Here is a 25,807-nt window from a genome sequence, read left to right on the forward strand (position 1 = left end):
TTACAATGGTAGGTGGTACAAAACACACACACACAAAAAAAAATCATGCATGTCGAGTGACTCGGGCTTAGTCAGCAGAGAAACTAGGATATTGCTGTCATGCTATGAAATGCACATCTAATTTTCAACTCCAGGCTGTCCTGTACAGTATCACACAAAGAAGTTGAGATCAAAGGGAAACATGTTATCCTGAGGCATGTCCTTGGGGAACAGACCCTTCTGTTACCCTCCCTCTGAGAGCGCAAGCTCTGCATCAACCTCTCTCTCCCGGGCTTATGTTTCACTTTTCAAACCTTTATCTAGCCTGATACATCCTTGACGTCTGTGCAGCTCCACCTCTGCACTGTTCTGTAGTAAATAGGCACTCTATAGTGGAATACTAGCATGTCACAATGAATTAAACAGGTTCAAACTCAGCATAGGCGTAAAATAAGGGCCGTAGGAACAGTCTGAAAAGTAAAGGAGACATATTATAAATTATTAGGCATAAAAAATGATGTAACCATACAAAAATACAACAAACCAAACGGTCGCATGCTGACTTCAATTTCAGATTGGCCCATTTCAGAAGCATATCAAAAATAAGAAGCAACATGAATATTTCAATAAAATATAATCAAATGCGATGGGACACGCAGGGATTTCAGGGAATGCCAAATTATTATTGTTCACCATATTTTTTTCTTACAATAGTTTACTGTAAATGTAAAATGTCTTGTCTTGTGAAACACAATATAATTTTTCACCATTAACTATAAGATAAATCATACTTTTTACTTAAAAAAAAAAAAAACATATCTTTTTACAATATTTTACCGTAAAATTGCATGTACTGTTCTGGTGAATAAGATATCTATTTTTTTAAGGTGCCAATTATACGTTTTAAACTGTAGCATTTTTACATTCTTTTTTTGTTAACATTTTGAAAATGTATGACTGATTATTAATGTATAAATATATACTTTGTAAATTAAATAGTCAGTCAGTATATCACACCATGATCTCGTTACGAGCAAATATCAACATTTATACAATGTAAATAAAACTGAAATCGGCAGTACTCCTATTCACAAAGTCAATTACGGCAAGAAGCAAAGTATACCTTATGTACCACTCTGGGATTCTACAGTAAAATAATTGTGTTCAAGGTTCGATAAAACATACCTACAATATTCCTATGGTTATTTTGTTTTATTATTTTTTTTTTTATTGAATAATTATTATTTTGTTTATTACATATTGATTTTATTGAAATGTATAAATTAAACATTTGCCACTAAATCACGTTCTCTGTTTTGACCTGCAGATTACAGGTCAATCATCTTGTCATGCAAGATTAATAGTGGGGATTTGACTGGCATCGGTGCCCTGCTGTAAATTCATTTCATCTTGGTATTTCGCACAGCATGTATAATGTAGCAATGTGATTACAACCCCTGTGTCCAATCCAGTCACAGCATCTCCAGATCACAGTGGCATTTAAAGATAATGGGACAGATATATCAAAGACAGGTACAGAGAAGGTGGACAGTGCATTCTCCGGGTTTGATTTATTGAGCTAAAGCATAACTAGAGTAGAAAATGGTAGGATACTACATTGATGTGCATTAAAAGCAATTATAGTCTTTGAAATTGATTGTTAAATAAGTTGTCATTTTGAGACAAAGGCCTAGCAGGATGTATTTCTAGGAATAGCTTGGGCTTTATATCTAGCATTTGCCAATAGAATTGATTGTCATTCCCATATATGTATATATATTTAATACATTTACAAAATAAAAATTATTTGTAACTTTAATAATTAAGTTGCAATATTAGTCATAGCCTACAGGTTTGGAACAACATGAGGGTGAGTAATTTTTTTTTTTAATTGAAACAAAGGAGTAGTGAAATAGTAGCCTGTCATTTCCTCATGGAACGTGGAATTACAACATCAATAAGAGTGTGGGAAATGAAGTGAGGAAGAGGAGTTTTCAACAGCAATAGTACATCTTGCAATGTCATTTGAACTAACAGTGTCTGAATAAGGAGGGAACTGAATGTTGATGATCCAGAGGTGTGTTGACATTTCTATTAGTTTGAATTCATCCGCATACTAAAGGCAGCCATGCAGGGATTTCTACGAGACAGCCGTGGGCGTGTTATTGTGCTGCGAGAGGAGCTGTCAATCATGTGATACCAGTCACTCATGATGGGTGAGGGAGGGGTCGGGGTGGTGACACATTTAAAATGAAGAGTCACACTGAACATATTAGGAAACCTGAAATGTCATTACTTATTTCTATCAATGGTGCTACAGTTGAGTCACCAGCACTGGGGTAAATCGAGATGGGTAAACCCTCCAGAGATGATCATGCAACAAGCTGCTGTATAAAAATAGATTTATGGTATTTGATTTATTGATTTATGATATTGTATCTCCTTTTAAAAAGCACTGTAAAACAACAACAACAAAAAAAAAACAACTGTGATCAAAACTGAATTGTACTAGATATTTGAAAGACCATATTTTTCAATCATTTTAAATAATGTGTATATAATATTAAACATTATTTACACATCAAACACACATATACCAGGCAAAATTTGGGGCACACTTGACTGAATTAATGTTTTATCATGATCTTAAAATCCCAGCCATCCCCTTTCTACTTATAAGAAAATATGACTGAAATATTGATCCATTTCTCACCCACACCTATCACCTCACTTCTGAAGACATGGATTTAACCACTGGAGTCTTATTGATTACTTTTATGCTGCCTTTATGTTTTGTTTTTTTTTAGCTTCAAAGCTTTGGTCATCATTCACTAGCATTTTATGGACCTACGGTAAAGTGCTGTAAAAATAAATAAATAAATAAAATATTCCTCTAAAAATCTTTGTTTGAGTTCAGCAGAAAACAGAGTCATACACATGTGGGATGGCACGAGGGTGAGTAAATAATGAGAGATTTTTCATTTTTTGGTGAATTATTCCTTTAAATGTGTGAAATTAGTTTTGTAGATACATGTAAATTGTGCTACTTAATTTATTTATAAAACAAATATTGTAATTTATTTTGTTTTATTTTAGCATGCTAACTTCTTCAATGCAGTTTAAAATTAATTCCAGATGGATTCTAATTCTAATTTTAATTTTAATTTATTCTAATTCTTCTTGATTAATAAGTAAAAACCAATAACGTAATCATTTGCGACAACCAGATATTAGATTAATCATTTCCTTATTCAGTTACACATTCTGCCAACATGTTCCTTTAATTTTTATTTAATTTTTTTTTTACCCCTGGAACTCACCAGGTCAGCAAAAACATGAACAGAATTACTCTATTAAGATGAATAGTTGTGAACATCCTGCTGCTGAACAGAGCCAAAGCACAAGTGTCTGATTTTTCAAGCATAATGAGGTAATTTTCAGTGCAAGCCATGTCCCAGCTGTACTCTTAAGCTTCATAGTTGTGCTGTTGCAGTAGCTGTTATAGCACATCCTGCAACCATCAAAATCTCTTCCTGTTTCAACACAAGGTCCATATTCACCTCAAGTGCACTTAGAGACACTCCCCATAAACTTTATTCTGGGTTTCTGCTGCTAAAGGAATAGTTCACTCAAAGATGAACATTTACTCACTATGATGTTGTTTTAAACATATATGGCATTTTTTTCTTCTTCCATGGAATACAAAAGGAGATTGTGGCAGGGTGGAGGGTGGGGCCGGGTCGTGATTCTACACACCCGGCTCCTAATCAGGCTGATTAGCCCGAGAGGGATAAAGGCCGACTGGAGACGGCAGTGTGACAGAGATAGAGTTACGGACAGCTGTCCGACACCTGTGTGTGTTTGTCTTTTTGGTTCAGTTTATAATTAAACTATTATTTATATTATCAAGCCAGTTCTCGCCTCCTCCTTTCCATTGATGTGTTACACTGGTGCCGAAACCCAGGAAGGAGGCGGGATGCACCGTAGTAGAGTCCTTGCCACTACCATCCACCCCAACGGAGCAGCCGCGGCCATCCGCCGGGAAAGGAAAAGCCAGGCCACCTGAAAGCGGAGGAACGGCCGCCAACCGCGAGGGGAGGAGGGGTGCCTAACCGACCGCCTGGAGCAGTCAGGGCCGCTGCCAGGGGCAGAGGAGACCCCCACCAGCCGCTGAAACGCGGCGGGGTCTGAGACCACCGACTGCAAGCGGGGAGGGGCTCCTGGCCGACCGCCTGGAGCAGGAGAACTGCTGCCAGGGGTGGGGGAGACCCTTCCGTCCACTGAAAATGCAGCGGGGCGTTCCGTCCGCCAGGGGCCAGAGGACTGCCTCCGATCCGCCCGGGGAGGCACGGCTGTCGTCCACCAGAGGGTGGAGGAGTGGCCGAGGACCAGGCTACGGCGTATCGGAGAACCGGCAAGTGAATTTTTTTTTTCTCTCTCTCTCCTCTCTCTCTCCCGCTGCTGCTCTGTGTTGGCCTTTTCCCTCTCTTTTTAAATGTTTTTGTTAATTTGGCACGATCGCCGTTATGGCGTGTAGGTGCCACATGTTTTTTTTTTTTCTCCCCTTGTCCCCTCCCCTGATCCAGGTAGACGGGGATGACCTGCCGGCAGATGGGGCGGAAGGCACACCCCCCCCAGGGAAAGATGGGGGGGATGTACGTCATGCCAGGGGCTCCCCGGCCTGAGAGAATGGGGGAGGAATGTGGCAGGGCGGAGGGCAGGGCTGGGTCGTGATTCTACACACCCGGCTCCTAATCAGGCTGATTAGCCAGAGAGGGATAAAGGCCGACTGGAGACAGCAGTGCGACAGAGAGAGAGTTACGGACACCTGTGTGTGTTTGTCTTTTTGGTTTAGTTTATAATTAAACTATTATTTATATTATCAAGCTGGTTCTCGCCTCCTCCTTTTCATTGATGTTACAGAGATGTTAGGCAAAATAGTTCCACAGAACAGAGAAAGTCAAATGAATTTGGAACAACAAATGGGTAAGTCAATGATGACAGGATTTTTATTTTTGGCTGAACTATCCCTTTATACACTTGTCAACATCCTGGATTATGCATAAAATCATTTTGTAAACCAGTGCAAGTGTCAGTATGGGGTTAAGGTGGTTTCGGTTTGGTGGCACAGAGGGCAAAGATGTTTACCTGGAATTCGTGGTGAAGCTCAGGGCAGAAGCACACATATTGGCTCAGCTGCTCTAGGGGTCTGTCGGGCTCCGGTCTGGGCTGCAACTTGTTCACATCTGTTTCCAGGTCATCCTCCTGCCACAGAACAGAAACAGACCTATAATCGCTATATTCACCCTCAAGTTTCAATGCACACATTCAAACATATAAATCTTCCCTTGTCACTGCATTCAAGGACTGAGAGGTCATGTGACTTGCTTTGGCCTCTGTTGCAAAGCTTTGACCTCTGACCTATACTGTCTTTTTCTTTTAGGCAAATAGGCCAAACAGCTGACACTTGGTAACCACACATCTTATTTGCCGGGTAATGTATACCATCCAGACATTATCGGCATACTATTTCAACATACTTTGATTTGGGCCACACTAATTCTTATATTGCACACTATATAGGACAGATAGTATGCGAATTGGGACACGGCACATGTTTGGGTTTAACCATGGATTTGCGGAGAAAACCCTGCAAATTTCTGCATTATTGGAACACCCATCATTCAAAAAGTTTTATTCACCCCCATCGCTGACATGTTTGTTCGTAACATATTTTGGCTAATTTGACTATGCTTTCAGCAACCACTAGTTAGTATGTTGGCAGAATGACTAGTCTAATCTTTAGGGGAATTGATTATTAATGATAATTGATCAATTATAAACCATTAAAGACAGACCTACTGTGTGTGCCAAGATTGCTAAATGATGAAATATGCTTCTGTTGAAGCTGTCAGTGTTTTTTTTTTATATTTTTTTTTTTTTTTTTTTTTTTTATGTGCTTAATAGTGGAATTCCATTTGAAGAACAATACTACTCGTGAATACGCAAAAAACTGCGGCCAAAAGAAACACTGCAAAAAAGCCCAGCAGTGACCGTCCACTTCCATGACGAACTGTAAATAAAAAATAGTCGGTATCCTTACACTCAAAACTACTTAAATATTTGTATATTTCACACTATATTGCAATCCCTTAAATATACTGTATTCTTTCTATGATTATGATCATCAACTTAAAACCAATAGTGTTATATATTCCCATTTTTTTTAATTCAATTAAGCCATACGCAATGCTTCATGGAACTGAAGTTGATTCCCTCATGAGAGACATTGGGTCTGTTCCAAAACTAAAGCCCGCTATACACTGTAGGATTTTTACAGTCTTTTAAGATTGTTGCTTGTCAAACTGTACGAGATGAACGTATTGATATCGCCATGGCAAACTGTGCAACATTATGTCAGACTGTACAATACACATCGTAGCCGACTGTGGTCCCAATCGTCCTGATCAGTGAACGTGACTCACATTATGGGAGCATTGCGGAATAGAAGCGAAACGGCGAGATTTGCCCAGAGGAGCATTTTTTTTTTTCTGAAAGTCAAGACATCAGCATTTCCATTGCTGCAATACCACTCCATCATGAGCATAGGCTAACATATAAAAAGAAAGATGGATTTTGCCAAATAGGCCTATAATAAGCCTGATCCCAAATACAAAAAATAACAGATGTTGAGAATGAACGCGAGTGCGGGAGGTAGCTTACAGTAATAATTAGCTACCACAAGCAAATATTCATTGTAGAAATAAAAGACTTGTGGCCTGAAAAATGACAAACTTTTCCGTTCACATATGGAAAAACAAAAAAAGTGGTTGATAGTACGTCTTTCTCCTCTTTTAGATTAGTAACCTATAGGCCACACAAAATTTCGAAAATTCATATAGGCTAATAATATATTGCTTTTGCAAATTCCCTATGGATAATGCACAAACACGAGTTCTATAATTGTATACAATTGTATCTGCTGATTTGGATTACGTCCCATAAATACTTACCAATATAAATTGTTCCATTTTTTTTTTTTTTTTTTTTTTTTTATAAAATTGGAATCTTAACTAAAGAAGTTTACAGACGTTTAAAGTAAATTTAAAGTAAAATAGTAATTCAAATAAAGTTGTAAAGAAAATGCATGATAAATGTAAAGAAAAAAAACGTTAAGAAAATGCAGTCATTTATTTATTTTCGTTTTTGTAAGCTCTATATTTATTTAATTCAGTGAATAATGCTTTCATGTTGCTGAAGTGTTACACTTTTCTACAAGTATTTTCTGCTTATTTATTTATTAAAACTTTTTATATAAAATGAAAAGAAGAAAAAACATTGAAAGAGCTTGAATAGAGTGATAACTGGGCACAAATGTTGCTATGGTGGTGCAAACGCAGAGCTGGTTTCTTTCCAAGTAAATTGGGGTGCGAGAGAGGAACAGAATATCTCATCTGGCCATCCTAATAGCAGTCACACTATACAGCTGCGATGCTAAATTTCTGACACTGCCAGAACTTCGTTGGAGGCTAAAGATCATCGCAAAGGCTATGAACATGTGAACATGTCATACTGAAAGTTGAAAGATTGCTGTTTTGGCCCTATGATGACAGAAATCCTTTAGGATTCCTGAAATTTGTCTCAGACAGCAGAATCGTGGCCAAAATACAGGTGACTCATGAGAAATGACGCAATCCTCTAAGGAGCCTAAATATGCATGACACACACACACACACACATTTTGGGTAAAATAGTTGGTTTTGTATCATGTTAAACTATTATTTATCTATACTTTTCAGTATTGATTGGATTATAAGTATATTTGTAATCTAAATTTCTCTCGCTTCGTCCACGATCATGGATTTATTTTTCCACTGAGCTCAGCACAGTGCATTCTGGGATCGCCTACCCGGGGAAGGATACATACGACGCTACCTTAAAATTTGGCCAAAACTAGATATCTTAAGAGGCAGCATAATTAAGATACCTACCTTTTGGAACAGCCTTTGCATCGGGAGCACGCCTATGATGTCTTAAAGTGCTGCCTCTGGAGGATGCTCACTAGGTTTTGGAACAGACCCGTTAAGTATACGGTCTTGTAACTTTGTCTTTTTCTAAAATTTTCAAATACTTTTTTGCTTCAAATCAAAGTTTGTAATGTTGTGATTCACCTTGGAGCTGGTTGGTTTAGTTCAAAGCTTAGAACGCTTTTATGAAGACTTCCCTATGGAAAAAAAAAAATTATGGGAAAAATACTTTCGGAACCAAGATGGTTGACTGTTGCATTCTATTAGGCTGATTGCAGGTTCACCTGACCCCAGTTGGTTAGGTTTTTCAGTAGCAGTTCACGTAAGATGTATTCTTGCATTCAAAACACAAAATGCAAAGAAAGTGAACAGAATGCAGGTGTCTTGAGACTCGTTTTTATTAGTTGTCACACACTCAAAAAACAGCAACACAATGGCCAAAGATGTCCGTATGAATGTGTATGACTTTTATGGTGGTGTTTTAAAGGGGGTTAACTTTTTCTAAATATGAGTTGAACTATAAAGCACCATCTGGCATTTTAGATATGGGGTGCAGGCATGGAAATAAAAACATGCATTAGCAGTATTTGGAGAGTGTGCAGGGCAGATGAGGATGCAAGCTCATGATGCAATGATGCAGTCTCAGCAGGGACAGGATTGTGAATTATCGATTTATGGCTGAATCAGGGGTCCTATTATTGAAGTTATGTAAGAACAGGAAGATGCTTTTGTCAGGTTCCTGTCACATGCAAGCCTTGCTCTTCAATCAGAGTTTTAAGAGGGGGAATGAATCAGTGGAATTTACACATGCATTGCTCGCTCTGCCAAAGTTACGATGCAGAATTGGTCTTTGTGAGTCATTCTGTCTTACATCTCCTACTGTGTTTTATGGAGGAAAGAACATCATATGGGTGTGGAACAACATGAGGGTGAGTAAATGAAGACAGAAATTTTATTTTTAGGTGAAATATTCAGTCAAAATAAAAGAAATATACTACTGTGGAAAAAAAGACAAACAAAACTACAAATGGATAAGTGTAGGGATGATCAAAGAATGTGGTGGAATTTAAAAAGACATGTATCAAGGAAAAATAATGACGAGTTCTTTTTACATATAGAAAATATATATATATTATTATTCTCATTATTATTATTATTATTATTATTATTATTATTATTATTAAATTATATTTTTGACTTGGATAAAAACAGTTAATGTGATGTTACTACATGAAACAAATTGTTTAAGTTACCATGTAAAGAATTATTTCATCAATAAGGAATCATATCATCAATAAAGTATAATATCATCAATCAAGAATTAAATCATTTTTAAGAATCGTATCATCAATAACAAAAAAAGAAATTCTTGTTTTTTGTGCAACCTAATAAGTTATTTCAGTCTTAGTAAATGTCAAATTAAATATTTTTTGTAAAAAATAAACAAAATAAATAAATAAATGTTTAAGGTACCACTTAAAGAATCATATCATCAATAAGAAATCATTTAATTGCAAAGAATCATATCATGAATAAAAATATTATTTCAGTCATGTAAATACTATTTAATTAAATTATATTTCTAACTTGGATATTACATAATTGGATTTCCCCTTCTGTCACTCACTCGACATTGTGTTGATGTAGTGACACTAGGGGTCGCCCTTGGGAGCCCCAAACACCTCAGATCTTTGAGAAAAGGCCAATGAGAATTGGCAAGTGGATTTGCATGCTACTCCCCCGGACATACAGGTATAAAATGAGCTGGCTCGCAACCACTCATTCAGATTTTTTCTTCAGAGCAGAGCGGTTGTGTGTCAGCAAGCTGTCGGTCCACTACCGGTCCATTCACCTCCCAAGAAGCGTTTGCTGTTGGATCTAGTGGCTTTTCTCTCCTTCCGCACAGATCTGTGCAGATTACGCCCTGGGCGCTTCGACAGCGCTAAGAGAGTTTATATTCCTGCAAAGAGTATATTTTCTCTATTAGAGCAAACACATTGACGTGAATGTCTTTTTAAAGACGCGTCTTTTTCAAGATGCCTTTCGGTCTTTGTGTGATTCCTGGATGCGGTCGCTATCTCTCCACTTCCGACGGCCACGGGCACTGCCACACGTGTCTGGGTCATAATCACACTGAGGCAGTGTTCGTGGATGGTTCATGTTCTCATTGCGAGAATATGGCCATGGCAACATTGCGGTCGCGTCTTTCCTTCTTCCGGGGGAAAGCCACTCTAGCCGCCCCCCGTGCCGTGCCTTCTACCTCTGGGTATGAGGCTGGCCCGGCTGGCGCTGGAGGTGATTTGGGAGCTTCAATGGGCGCGGCTCCACCAGGTAAATCCCCGCGGACCTCCCATTCCCCAGCACGCTCATTTGGCCCCGGCAAGTTCCGAGAGGAGACCAGCTCGACACAGGGCCAGCTTAGTGTCACTTTTGGAGCTCCGGAGTGGGATGAGTGCTCGATCGCTGCATCGGAGAGCATACTGATGATGTCAGATGCCGAGGACTCGACTGGGCTGCCACCTTCGGGTTGGCCCACCCAGTCGGAGGCTGACGGTGAGATGACCGCCATGCTTGCCCGGGCCGCCATGTGTGTCGGGTTGGAGTAGAACCTTCCACCCTCCCCTGAGCCCTCGCGGATAGATGATTGGTTCCTGGGTTCGGGGCACCGCTCACAGCCCCCCCCCCCCCCCCCCCGGTCCCTTTCTTCCCGGAAGTGCTCGACGAGCTGACGAGGTCGTGGAGGGCACCTTTTTCTGCCCTGAAGCCGACCTCCCAGCTCATCCGCTCTCACTACCCTTGATGGCGGGGCAGCCCACGGGTATACGGAGGTCCCTCAGGTGGATAAGGCAGTTGCGGTGCACCTGTGCCCGCAAAGCAAAGCCACCTTGTGGGATCGCCCGGCACTCCCTTCCAAGGTCTGTAGGACGACGTCGTCTCTGATGGCCAAAGCCTACAGTGCCACTGGTCAGGCCGCCTCTGCCCTGCATGCCATGGCCCTCCTGCAAGTACACCAGGCTAAGGAACTAAAGGAACTGCACGTGGGTAGTCCTGATCCCGATGTGATGCAGAAGCTGCGCCCTCCGGGCGACGAAGGTCATGGCGTGAGTACTTGGGCAGGCGATGTCCACCCTCGTGGTCCAGGAACGCCACCTGTAGCTGAATCTGGTCGAGATTAGGGACGCGGACAAGGTTTGCTTTCTCAATGCCCCCATCTCCCAGATCGGCCTATTCGGAGACACCGTCGAGGACTTCGTCCAGCAGTGCTCACAGTGAGGAAGCAGACTGTTCTCGGCCCCAGCGTAGAGCCCCCCGCAGGAAGCTGACGCCCCCCGCCTCACGGGCCGGCACGAGGACCCAAAAGGCTCCTAAGCGCCCCTGAGCTGGACGACCCAGGGAGCGAGATGTCTGCTACAAACTCGGAGCTGGTATCCAGACCACTCCATCCCCTGGTGGAGGGCCAGGAGGTAAATCCTTGGTTTTCTTTTCTTTTATGTTCGCCACACCCCGAACGGTCTGTGGTTTCCTCACTCCCTGGTTCACATAGCCAGTGTTACGACCGCCGTTATCATGGCAACCGGGCACTGAACACCTGCGACTTAGACGGCGTGAATGCTGGCCCCCCGCCTTCGCGCGTCCGGTCGCACCACACTCACACCCATGGCCTGGTGGTTGTGACGGACTACAAGGACGGTCAAAAAGTCCCTCCTCCCCCATCGCCGACCCCCCCCGACACCGGGTACATGGAGCAAGGTAAGTGCTTTGAGGGTCCCCTCAGCGCAGCCACGAGTTCGAGACTGAGGCTCCTCGACGTGGCATCCCCTGCTCCCTCCTGCCGTGAGGCCGCACCCACAGGTACGTTAAACGCGATTGTCCCCTTAGTGCCCCTCGCTGGGAGCTTGGACGCGTGGCTAGCACTTTCAACCCGTCTCGGTGGTTGGCCAGGACCATCCGACTCGGCTACGCGATTCAGTTCGCCAGACGCCCGCCCCGGTTCAGCAGTGTCTGCTTCACTTCGGTGAAGGGCAAGAACGCCGCCACCTTGCATGCGGAGAACGCGACCCTTCTGCGGAAGGGTGCGATAAAGCCTGTCCCTCCAGCCGAGATGAAGAAAGGGTTTTACAGCCCTTACTTCATCGTACCGAAGAAAGGCGGTGGGTTGCGGCCAATCTTGGACCTGCGAGTTCTGAACCGGGCCTTGCACAGACTCCCATTCAAAATGCTGATGCCAAAGCACATTTTGGAATGTGTCCGGCATCAAGATTGGTTCGCAGCAGTAGGCCTGAAGGGCGAGCGAGCGCACGCGGTCGGTGCTGAACTGCCTGAAGTCGTTCGAGCAGAGAACAGCGGTTCCACTGAAACACTTTCAGAGGCTCCTGGGGCATATGGCATCCTCGGCACCAGTCACGCCACTAGGGTTGATGCATATGAGACCGCTTCAGCACTGGCTTCAGACTCAAGTCCCGAGATGGGCATGACGCCACGGCACACATCGCGTGGCCATCACGCCGATCTGCCACCAGTTGTTCAGCCCTTGGACAGACCTTGCATTTCTATGGGCAGGAGATCCCCTACAGCAAGTGTCCAGGTGCGTCGTCATTATGAGAGATGCCTCCAAGCGAGGCTGGGGTGCAACGGGCACACAGCCACTGGCTCCTGGACAGGACCGTGACTATGTTGGCACATCGACTACCTCGAGTTGCTGGCAGTATTGCTCACCCTGCGGAGGCATTTGCCGTTGATCTGGGGCAAGCATGTGTTGGTCCGGATGGACAACACAGAGACAGTAGCGTATATAAATTGCCAAGGCGGCTTACGCTCATATCGCATGTCGCAACTCACCCGCCGTCTCCTCCTATGGAGTCAGCGGTGACCTCAGTCGCTGCGGGCCACTCACATCCTGGGCAACCTCAACGCCACAGTGGACGCACTGTTGCAGCAGGTGTCATTCAGGGGAGAGTGGAGACTCCACCCCCAGGTGGTCCAGCTGATTTGGAGTCGGTTCGTCAAAGCACAAGGAGACCTATTTGCCTCCCGAGAAACCTCCCACTGCCCGCTCTGGTATTCTCCAACGGGGGCCCCCCTCGGCCCAGACGTGCTGGCACACAGCTGGTCCCAGGGGCTGCGCAAGTATGCATTCCCACCAGTGAGCCTACTTGCACAGACCCTGTGCAAGGTCAGGGAGGACGAGGAGCAGGTCACCCTCGTGGCCCCATATTGGCCCACCCAGACTTGGTTCTCAGACCTCACGCTCCTCACAACAGCCCCTCCCTGGTGAATTCCCCTGAGGAAGGACCTTATTTCTCAGGGACGGGGCACCATCTGGCACCCACGCCCAGACCTCTGGAACCTCCACGTCTGGCCCTTGGATGGGATGTGGAAGACCTAAGTGGCCTACCACCAGCAGTGGTAGACACGATCACTCAGGCCAGAGCTCCCTCCATGAGGCAGCTTTATACCCCGAAGTGGCGTTGGTTCACGAATTGGTGTTCTTCCCGAGCTGAAGACCCTCAGAGATGCGCAGTCAGGTCAGTGCTTTCCTTCCTGCCGGAGAGGCTGGAGGAATGGCTGTCCCCCTCTACCTTGAAGGTGTATGTGGCCACCATAGCAGCACACCATGATACAGTGGACGGTAAGTCCTTAGGGAAGCATGACCTGATTATCCGGTTCCTGAGAGGCTCGCGGAGGCTGAATCCTCCTAGGCCACACCTGTTCCGCTCATGGGATCTCTCCGTGGTCCTCCTGGGCCTTCACGGAGCCCCCTTTGAGTCACAAGAGTCAGTCAAGTTGAAAGCCCTCTCCTTGAAGACGGCCCTCCTGATTGCGCTCACCTCTATCAAGAGGGTCGGGGACCTGCAAGCGTTCTCTGTCAGCGATACTTGCCTGGAGTTCGGTCCGGGTGACTCTCACGTAATCCTGAGACCCCGGCCGGGCTATGTGCCCAAGGTTCCCACAACCCCCTTCAGGGATCAGGTGGTGAACCTGCAAGCGCTGCCCCAGGAGGAGGCAGACCCAGCCCTGTCATTGATGTGTCCAGTGTGTACATTGCGCATCTACTTGGATTGCACACAGAGCTTTAGACGCTCTGAGCAGCTTTTTGTCTGCTTTGGCGGACAGCGGAAAGGGAATGCTGTCTCCAAACAGACGCTTGCCCACTGGATCGTGGATGCCATCGCTATGGCATACCAGGCCCAGGCCGTGCCCGCCCCTTCGGGAATACGAGCACACTCCAAAAGGAGTCTGGCATCCTCGTGGGCACTGGCCCATGCAGACATCTGCAGGGCAGCGGGCTGGGCAACACCCAATACCTTTGTGAGATTTTACAATCTCCGGGTTGAGCCGGTTTTGTCCCGTGTTCTGTCAGGTACGAACAGGTAAGTTCGGGAATACGGACAGCTGGCCGGGTGTATCGCTTATAGTGCCTTTCCCCTCCAAAGAAGCGAACATGTGCGCTTCTTTTCCCATGCGAGTTCACAAACCCGTGAACCCTGGATGTCCTTCCTCCCTAGCCCTGTGGCTCGCGAATTCAGTGGAGGAATTCACAGCCGGAACCAGTACGTGTGCTAATATGCCGTTACTGAGGTAGGTGCTCCACAGGTACTGGTTACTCCGGTAACCCCCTGTGATGTATTTTCCACAGTACGGTCTCCCTGTCGGCAGACCTGCGTCTCCCTTCGACAGAGCCCTCTCTGTCCCGGTCACCATGTTTGTAGAGCTCCTCCCCTTTCAGGCAGGACCACCTCTTTCACGTGCCTCTTCCATGTGCGGCTCTGAGCCCACATGATGTGCTTGCCACATGTTACCTCCCCTATGGGCAGGATGTGGTCTCCGTGGGATCTTTTCTGCCTGAAAGAATAGGATAGGAAAAGAACACCTTCCCCGGCGTATATATTGAGCATTAAAATGGCCCCAGCCGAATAACTGAATACTCTGTGGAGAGAAAACATAGAGAGAAAAGAAGCTGGCGCGGCCTGCTTCCATACTAGATATGTCTCTTCGCCCCCAGGGATGTGGGGAACTATACAACGTTTTTTGGGCGTTAGGGGAGGCTACGTGCAGACCGGTGCACCTGCTACTACGCACGCAGCAGCTTGCTTACACCTGCACCGGAAGTCCACGTAACACGGTTCAGCTAGTTGTGGCCTTTCGTATAGGGACCCCTAGTGTCACTACATCGACACAACGTCGAGTGAGTGACAGAAAGGGAATGTCTCAGTTACTGTCGTAACCTCCATTCCTTGATGGAGGGAATGAGACGTTGTGTCCCCCCTGCCACAATGCTGTACTACCCGCTGAAATGGCCGGGACCCTGTCTCGGCTCCTCAGCACAAAACCTGAATGAGTGGTTGCGAGCCAGCTCCTTTTATACCTGTATGTCCGGGGGAGTGGCATGCAAATTCTCATTGGCATTTTCTCAAAGATCTGAGGTATTTGGGGCTCCCAAGGGCGACCCCTAGTGTCACTACATCGACAAAACGTCTCGTTCCCTCCATCATGGAACGGAGGTTACGACGGTAACCGAGACGATTTATATTTCTTACTTAGGAACCAATTACTTTAGATGTTACAGCATGAAGCAAATTGTTCTAGGTACCATTTAAAGAATCATATCATCAATAAAGAATCATATCTTCAATAAGAATCATATCATTTTGGAGAATCATCTCTTATATATAGAGTCATATCATTTCAATCATATCATTTTAGAGAATCAAATCATCAATAAAGAATTATACCATTTCAATGAATCACATCTTTAATAAAGAATAATTTAATGTTGAAGAACTGTCTTCAATAAAGAATCATACCATTTTAAAGAATCATATTGTCAATAAATATTTTTTGGTGACACTTTACCATACAGTTCCATTCGTTAATATTAGTTAATACATTTGGTATAACGAACTAACAATGGACTTTATATTTTTTGAGTATTTATTTATCTTTGTTAATGTTAGTTCATAAAAATACAATTGTTCGGCTTAGTTCATGTTATACATAACAGTGCATTAACTTATGTCAGCTTAATACATTTTGATTTAAATATGTATTACTATTTGTTAATATTAACATTAACCAAGATTAATAAATGCTGTAAAACTATTGTTCATTGATAGTACATGTTAATTAATGTTGTTAACTAATATTAACTAAAGTGTTACATATTTTTTTTATATTTATTTATTTATTTATTTATTTATTTATTTATTATTATTTTTTTATTGGTGTAGCATAGTAAAGTCAAGTTAAATAATTTGTCATGTTAAATATTTTGTTTTTTTGTTTTTGTTTTTTTTAACTTGGACAAGGTCATTTAGATGTTACCACATGAAATATATTGTTTAAATTAATAATTAATTAACAATAAAAAAAAAGTTCCTTTTTTTTTATTATTATTTTTATAGTGTACTAAGTACAGTGTGCAGTGTACTCGCCATCACAGCTGTATGGAAATGGCTGAAATATGATATTTATTTCATATGCACAATAAAAATAAAAAAAAAAACATAAAAAAAAAATTAAAAGATCTTTAAAGAACTTTATAGCCGTGACTGTTTGCAAATTTATGGAGCGAACATGGAGCGGGTTTTCTTTCACTAGTGAGAGAAGTACGGGAATTGGAAAACCGGAGTGGAGTTGGGGCGGACTAATTATAGAATGCTTTGAGTGGGGAGGGGAAATAGCTGTCGTCCAATCCACTCACATACTCTGGGTACAACTCACATCTTTCTTGAGAAATCAAATCTCAAAACACTCACGTAGTCCCTGTTGTCTAGCTCTTCGTTCTCCGTGTCCTCGTCACTGTCTTCTTCTAAACCGCCATCTTTCCATAAGGAAGAAATAAAGAAAACAACAGGTGAGACTATGCACTGTACATACCAAGATGAGCAAAACATGGCAGTACATCTGTAGGATCACACAGGACCTGCCCAGACTCCTCAAACATTAGCTCTTTCAGCCTCTGATATGTTCACATTAAAGCAGACATCTACCACCTCTGTACAGAGATCTACCAGTGATTTCCAACCAGAGGTATGTGTACCCCGCAGGGATACTTTAAGAATGAAAATTCTGTCATTACTTACTTACTTTCATGTCATTCTAAACTTGTATGACTTTCTTTCTTCTGTAGAGTACAAAAGGTGAATTTTTAAAGAATATCCAGACCGCTCTTTTCCATATAATGAAAGTGAAGCAGGGCTGGGGCTGTCAAGCTCCAAAATGATTTAAAAAAAAAAGGACCAGGAATGTACCATAAAAGTAGTCCATATGAGCCATATTTCAAGCCTTCTGAATCAGTGATTGTGTGAGAAACAGGTCAAATTAAGCCATTATTGAATCCGTGAGTTGAATTCTGGAATATATTCCGATTCATGAACAAATCATTCAGGCCAATTCAGGAAAAGATAAATCAACTGATTCAATAAGCGACTCGTTCAGGAATCAGAAATCGCTACAGCTCACATGAACTCTCATGAATGAAGATTTTCACTGAATAATGACTTACATTTTGGTCTGGTTCTCACACAATTGTAACTGCATGGCTTCAGAAAACTTGGAACATAAAATAATGCATATAAAGTCATATGGACCACTTTAATGACATTTTTGTGGTCATTTTGGAGCTTCACAGCCCCAGTCCATTTTCACTTTAATTTTAAGGAAAAGATTGGCAAGGATATTCTCCGAAAGTTCACTTTTCCATGGAAGAAAGTAACAGGGATTTAGAACAGCATGAGGGGGAGTAAATGATGACAATATTTTCATTTTTTATTTTATTTATTTATTTATATATTTTGGAGAACTGTCCCTTTAAGCTGGTTCCAGGGGGTATTTAGAAATATTTCATTAAGTCTTTGTTAACCTGTAGCTCATAACCTCTCATTAAAATTTGTACAAATTACAGTATATTTCCTTTGCCTGTTTGATTTTTAATACTTGAGCTTCTGTGGCATTTACATTCCACCATAAAAAGACAGCAAATTGCTTTACTGTTGTTAAATGTCCCATCTGGATTTGAATTATAAATACTGTACATTTTCAGTTAAAGGGATAGTTCACCCAAAAAAACAAACAAAGATTTTTAGATTAATATTTCAGCTCTGTTGGTCCTTCAAGCAAATGGGAACCAAAATGTTGAAGCTCCAAAAAGCACATAAAGACAGCATAAAAGTAATCCATACGACTCCAGTGGTTAAATCTATATCTTCTGAAGCAATATGATAGGTGTGGGTGAAAAACAGTTCAATATATGTCCTTTTTTCCTATAAATTTTCCTCCCCGCCCAGTAGGTGGCAATATGCACAAAGAATTTGAATCGTCAAAAACAGGAGAATAATGTGAAAGTGAAAGTGAAGATTAATAGTAAAAATGACTTCTCAACCACACTTATCATTGAAGAAATTGATTTAAATACTTTTATGCTGCCTTTATGTGCTTTTAGAGCTTCCAAATATTCTTCTAAAAAACTCTTCTTGTGTTCAGCAGGAGAGTGTAAGTCATACACATCTGGGATGGCTTGAGGGGGAGTAAATGATGAGAGAATTTTAATTTTTTGGGTGAACAATTGCTTTAAGTCTTTCAGAGAAAGTTTCTCCATGATTGTTAAAACTTGAAAGACAAACATGCTCGGATATATTTTTAAAGAGGGAAAGCTACTTGGTGAGTCTGTTTAAAAAAAAAAAAAAAAAAAAAAGATAGATAGATAGATAGATAGATAGATAGATAGACAACATAATATTAGTCCAAAGGAGCACATTTCGATTTCAATGAAGGAGTACTTCAGTCTTACTGATTGGGATGTGGTGAACCATAAGACAAAAAAAGGTTGGAAAATGCTGTACCACTTGACAAAAGAAGCACAGCCATCTGACAAGAAGAGATTTGATTAGTGGCAGTTCTAGCTTGTATGGTGTATGGGGGGTGGGATACTGAAGGGGGGGGGTCCATGCCGCCCCCGGCAAAATGCCACCCCGGGTGGCTGCCCATGTCGCCCGTGCCTAAATCTGCCATGGGATATGATGCATATTTCAGTTGAAATAAAATATAAAAGGATGTTAAAGATGTTAAAAACGGTCCTATCTCTCTTGTTACATTTAGGAGACTAAGAGCTTCAAATAGAACTTTGATTTCAGTATCTTTTCAAATAAATTAATTTTCACTTCAAGAGATGTACTGAAAGTGAGATAAATGTACCCTTGTCCTCTTTTGAGTGCAATTCACACACTGTGATCTGATGTGATTACTGCAAATCAAAACACAAGCCTAGAATCACAAATTTAATAACGACCTGTGCTAAACCAAATTACTGCTTATATAAATGTAAAAAAAAAGAGTGTTCACGGAGTTTGCTTTGGCATGGATGCGGAGTAAATTAACCGTGTGATAAATTATGACAAGTCTTATATTTTACTGGGAGGTTGTGAAGTAACAGAATCCAGTTTATGAGATCTAATAATATTAATGGTAGCAGCACTTACATGTCATAACAATCGCATGATATCTTACAGAGTAAGTTCACCACTTTGGATGATCTCCCAGTCTGGCAAAAATAGAATTCGGCAGGATTAGCTGGTGAGCAAACTACCTTAAGCTTGTTTCTGAAAAGAATTTGAAAATAGGTATGATTCAAATTACTTGGATTAATGATGCTGAACCACTGCCATGATCTCTCTCTTATGATACCTAAGGGTGTTTTCCTCTGATTTTAGCATCTATAAACTAGTAAGATAGATGAACCAGGTGACATGCTTTTTAAACTTTGTTTTAGTTTAGGCTTAAACCAACCTAAGTTGGTTTGCTTGTCTTAGCTGGTTTAAGTTGGTCTAAACTTGTTTAAGATGGCATCCAAGTTTGGCCTAGATGGTGCTCGAACTGCCTCAAATTTTATCCTGGCAAAGCTGGTGATAACCTGGTTTAGCTCTGGTTTAAGCTCAGACAGGGGGACCAGCTAAGACCAGCAAACCATCTTAGGCTGGTTTATGATGTGTTTTTTTAGCAGGGTAGCTGGTCTTCCAGCCTGACCAAGCTGGTCTCTACACCCACGACTGCATTGCCACACACAGCTCCAACGTCATTGTCAAGTTTGCAGATGACACGACGGTGGTAGGCCTGATCACAGATGACGACGAGACGGCCTACAGAGAGGAGATGCGTTCCCCAACACGCTGGTGCCAGGAGAACAGCCTCTCTCTCGACGTCAATAAGACCAAGGAGCTTGTGGTGGACTTCAGGAGACTGGACAAAGAACACAGCCCCACCACTATCAACGGAACACTGGTGGAGAGGGTCAGCAGCTTCAAATTCTTCTGAGTTCACATCTCTGATGACTTCACATGGTCCGTCCACACAGAGGCCGTAGTGAAGAAGGCACACCAGCGGCTCTTCTTCCTGAGATGACTGAGGAAGTTTGGGATGAGTCACAACATCCTCAGATCGTTCTACATGTGCACTGTGGAGAGCATTCTGACTGGCTGCATCACCGTCTGGTACGGGAACAGTACTGCTATCAACCGCAAAGCACTGCAGAGGGTAGTACGAACATCCCAGCACATCACTGGAGGTGAGCCTCCCACCCTCCAGGACATCTATACCAGGTGATGTGTCTATACCTCTCACTGCTACCATCTGGCAGACGGTACCGCAGCATCAGAGCCCGCTCCAGCAGACAGCCGGACAGCTTTTTCCCTCAGGCCATCAGACTGCTGAACTGCTAACAACTCCATACCCTGGGACCTTAACACTAATTTCACTGGATTTCTCTGGACTCAATATGTATATACTGTATATATCATATCTATCATTATTAATATTTACCCCTTCACACACATCTTAGTATTAATGGCAACACAGTATATGCCACACATCACTGCACATTATTTATACTATGTATACTGTGCTTGTATACTGTGCTTAATTCAATTCAGTGCAATTGTTTCTAACTGTTCAGTTTGTATACTGTGTAATATGTACTGTGTAACATGCAAACTGTGTAAACATCTGTGTATTGTTATTTTGCATAGTGTTATATTGCTATTCTGTATATTGCTAATTATCATTCTGTATATTGTTATTCTGTACACTGTTATATTGTTATTCTGTACATTGTCATATTGTTATTCTGTACATTGTTATTCTGATGAGTGTACTTATTGTATTTAAATGTATGGCTACAATGTCTGGACCACGCACATAAGCTTTTCATACATCATTTCACTTGTGTAATGGTTTAGTGACAATAAAAGTGAGTTGAGTTGACAGTGTGCCAACACATATCCTCCTGGCAGGTATAAAAAGTAAACCACACTATTCATTTTGATAAACAGACAATCATTTTGTTTGGTCTGATATCGGCCTCCCCAGATCTCCGGTTCGCTTGCGCAAGATAAAAGCAATGGGAAAGTCATTAGTGAGATCGGTCCAGCAGGAAAACTCTTGTGTGGTGTCTCGATCTATAAGTTGTTTTGTCTGAGAAGTGTGTGCAGTCCAACAACATTATAGACTCCTGGGTATCAGTTGAGGAAGAAAGGGGTATTACCGAAGTGTATAACACAAGGGGTGGTGGAGATGTGCGGTACACACAAACACACACACAAGCACACTCCACTGTGCTCTATTGAGTCGAGCACCCGACAGTGAGTCTTGCTCTCACAGTGACATTGGGTAGGGTTGCCTGGGCAACCACCTCAGAGCTTCCTACAAAACAAGTGCTTACAGACGATTGTGGGTCGCCAATGAACAATCTGCTGGTCTGTGGCTAAGAATAGCTTTCTTTTTGCTGTTTTCCTTATGCTGAAGATGCTGCTCGAGTTCTGACCTTGTTAGAAGGGGATGTTTGCGTATTTGCACATTTGTAGAATTTGCAGAATCTCAGTCACCATTCACTTTCATTGAATCTTTTTTCCATACAATGGAAGTGAATGGTGACTGAGGCATAACTTTCTGCATAGCATCTCATTTTGTGCTCCAAAAAGTCTTAATATACAGACCAGCTGGCCGACCTGTCTAATTTTTCCAGCTAATGTTTTCTGGAGTTTTGCTGTTTACTGTAACTTTTTTGGGAAAGACAAAGATTTTGTCGGCAGTACAACCTATTGTACGTCTATCCCTCACAGTCTTGTTTTCATTCAGATCAAATTAAATATGATGTCAACCCTAAAGTTCCATTGGCAAAAACTGTCCTAACTCACTTTCCTATCAGAGTAAATATAAAATGAAGAGTAGCCTAATTAGTAGAAAAATTACACTTATTTTGTTGACATCGAAAGAAATTTCCAGACTTATTAAATGCCAAGTGCCAATACACGATAACGACTGCAAATTTGGCCTGGGCGATAAGGACTTTGTCAAGCACAAATTGCTAGGTGCGGTGTGTAAAGGCTACATTTCTCTAGTGGGACAGAGTCCATGTCTCTAATAGAGACAAGGTGAGAGGACAATAATAGTAACTATTGGGTGTTTGTAAGTGTAATAAAGAAGCTAAAAGGGATGGTTCACACAAAATTGAAAATTCTGTTATCATTTACTCACCCTCATATTGTTTTTCTCTGCAGACCTCAAAAGGAGATATTTTAAAGAATGTTGTGATCTCTGATTTCCATATAATAGCAGTTGATAGTGACTCACTTTAAAGCCTTAAAAAGTGCCCAAACATGTCATAACAGTATTCCATGCAACTTGTGCACTATATTAAATTAGTATTCAGTATTCTGAAGGCATTCGATCACTCGTCATTATTCAGTTTTAAATAAAAATCAAATCATAAATAAGTGCTGAAATAAAATATGGTGGCTACGTCGACAACAACAAACCTCACTGGCTCTTTTGCATCTCGTAACCGAACATCATGACAACAACCAATGAGGTTTAATGTTATTGACATAGCCGCCATATTTGGTTTTATTGCTTTATTAATGATTTGATAGATTTTTGACTTAAAATTAATTCTGTTCATTGCAAAAAGTGATCGTATGGCTTCAGAAGATTTGGAATATAGTGCATGAGTCATACTGATTACGTTTACTGTGGTTTTATGGTGTTTTTGTTTTGTTTTTTTGGTTTTTTTCTTCTTCTTCTTTTTTGAGCTTGACAGACCAGGGTTACTATTATGTCAAATAAACCCTCTGAAGACTTTTTAAAAATTATTTTTTTGTGTTTTAGTACAGTGTTCCGTCCGGATCAGAGGGAGAATGCATGTTCAAGAACTGTTAAAGGAACTGCAAATCATGAACATCATTCAGTTACTTTATTTTTATTTTTTTAAATGGAACCAATTCTGAATAAAAACCAGTTCTCGGTTCCTAAAGCTATTCCAGAGAGCCATATAGTAATACTGAATAAGAGAGTTTACTATGGGGACTTTTTACTGTTTATTCTGCACAGACTCTTAATTTGGGAATAGTTTACAAGCGTTTATAAGTTATGTGCAAGTTAAATTTTCACCCTAACCAACACACAAAAACAGAGGAGAATTTTTATGTTTTCTCAGTGAATATGTCTAGCAGAAAATATCTAATAATAAAATAAAATTAAATTCATCTTTTGTGTTCTACGGAGAAAATAAAACATATGTTTTCGAGTGACATTAGGATGAGTAAATTATGACACAATGTGAACAATGCCTTAGGGGTCAATCAATATATCGGAAACAATAGTTACTTTTTGGAACTATTGGCAATCTGCAAAAATAAATGTCATTATTCCTCCATTTCCGCTTGAGCATACTGCAGTTAGAACTCATTGGTTCTATAGTAACAGCAGCCTCTAAAGGTGAAATAAAAAAAAATCAATGACTCAGCGTGGAGTTTGTTGTGCCACGTGATAACTACTTTTGATGAATGATGATCTACTGTTGATAAATTATTGCTAAAACAGTATATATTAGCCAATGACAGTGTTTACTTTACCGTTTTTATATTTTAATACAATTTAGATGATTGAAAGATGAGCTGGGAGCACACTGGCAATTTCCTAAATCTTAGTTTTCGGTATCGGCAAAATCCACTATCAGTTGACCTCTGCTTTCATTAACCCTAACCATCACCCTAAACCCAGGGAATAAAGACCTTACCGTAAGACTCTAAATCAGCATCCCAGCAATCGACAGGCCTTCCAGGAAGAGGAAAAATATAGGCACTCTTATCTGAAGTCAGAGGAAGAGGGACTTTTGGATAGCATTTCCGCATGAGCTGGACTGCCAGATCCACCAGAGATTCCAAGCCTTTTATGGTCAAGCAGGTCTACAGAAGGAATATAATCAGTTAGAAATACTTCAAGGAGCTACATACGATCTCTGTGCCGCATTTCCTCTGGGCAAAATATGCAGCAAAAGCAAAAATGTGTTTTTCACAGAACATTAACGGTGAGACACAGCATCTTGTTATGACTTGGGCTGGTTTGCTTTGCAAGACCGATAAAAAATTACTAAAGGTAATAAAATAGCTAAAAAACATCTATGAAATGAGACTGACTGGTGGCCTGAAATTTCACCTGAGTGGTCTGGAACAGAATATGCATGCCGCCCTCAGCGACCAAGGCGTCTCTGCCTACACCTGAGTTGGCAGCACGGTGCAGACAGTGCATTATGGCTCTGCGGATAGGAATGTTCTCTAGGTTGCCATCATTGTTGTGCCAGTCTTCGTACAGCTTCAGAAGATCGCCAATGTAGCCTTTGGCAACGGCAGTCCGACAGTTGGCCTCTGAAGGAGAATGTTGAAAAGACTGTTCAGTACTTTTCACACAGTAAATGTGAATTTTTTTCCCAGAATCATATTCAGACTGCCTCAAAAAACTTGTTTCCAACAAGACCAAGCCTTGGACAAATCAGGTAATTATCGCAAAATGAACCCTGAAGGGGGCAAGCGATTTAACAACTCTGGTTCTGATTCTCCTTAATGATTCAGTTTCCTTAATGGTTCCATTAATGACTCTTTTAGTACTTTTGAGGAAGAATTATTTGAATATAGTAGATGCAATTAATGACAAAATGAATGACTTGCAGTTCAGTAACTTATTTACTAAAAAGATGCGAGTCATTAGTTCGGAACTTTATGTTTTGAGGTGTTGATTCAAAAGAACTGGCTCATAAGAGTCATTCATTAGGGAATCGAGCTACACTGGTCACACTGTATGTTTTGTGGTGTAGGTTCAAAAGATCCGACTCATAAGAGTCATTTGTTCTGGAATCAGACCACACTGGCTGCACTGTATAGCCGCTTTTCCACCATCGGGCCGAATAGTTCTCATCACAAAACCGTACCGTTCCGTGCTGATCCGAGCCAGTTGGCATAGTTACAATTTCTTTTTCCACTGTGGTGCTGTGAAAACAGGAGAATGTACATAACAGACCCATCTGTTGGCAATAGGACAAACATTGGAGCGAGGGCGGCACGCTAAAGAGGATGATGGTATTTTCAAGTTTAAGGACTGCTTTCTTTTCCTGGTTTTACTCTGCTAACAAACAGCAAAGACACGGACCATGTCGCAAAAAGGAAAGTAAAGAGAAAAAGGTGAGAGGCTTTTCATCATTTGCTGAGGGCTTGTGTTTGCCACCGGACACGAACATGCAGAAAGGTTAAAGTTCCCAGACTAGCTAAAAAGTATTACTGACAAAATGTTCTGTAAGTATTATATGAAAATAATTTGAGAATATATTGATGTATTTTGAGTTTAAATGAGGTAGTAATCTACTTCCCTGATGCAAAAGTTATGCTGAAAAATAAATGCATACAATACTAGTTAAACCATCATAATGAAATCATGAAGATATACTAAATGAGTCACCACGTACTAAAGCCATTACACCA

The 25,807-nt window shown here is 41.6% G+C and overlaps 1 protein-coding gene across 2 annotated transcripts in view; it reads right to left on the bottom strand.

The window, feature by feature from the left end:
* The window catches only part of LOC127437828 (cytosolic carboxypeptidase 4-like), a 208,948-nt gene that overhangs the window by 133,718 nt on the left and 49,423 nt on the right, over nucleotides 1-25,807 (bottom strand). For both annotated transcript variants that reach the window (XM_051693035.1, XM_051693036.1), the window contains exons 8-11: nucleotides 24,492-24,700; nucleotides 24,073-24,241; nucleotides 16,763-16,827; nucleotides 5,128-5,244 (exon numbers count right to left, since the gene is read on the bottom strand). In XM_051693035.1, the coding sequence (XP_051548995.1) occupies nucleotides 5,128-5,244; nucleotides 16,763-16,827; nucleotides 24,073-24,241; nucleotides 24,492-24,700 (560 nt within the window). The remainder of the gene's footprint in view (nucleotides 1-5,127; nucleotides 5,245-16,762; nucleotides 16,828-24,072; nucleotides 24,242-24,491; nucleotides 24,701-25,807) is intronic.

This window comes from Myxocyprinus asiaticus, chromosome 48 (assembly GCF_019703515.2).
Source record: "Myxocyprinus asiaticus isolate MX2 ecotype Aquarium Trade chromosome 48, UBuf_Myxa_2, whole genome shotgun sequence".
Lineage (NCBI taxonomy): Eukaryota > Metazoa > Chordata > Actinopteri > Cypriniformes > Catostomidae > Myxocyprinus > Myxocyprinus asiaticus.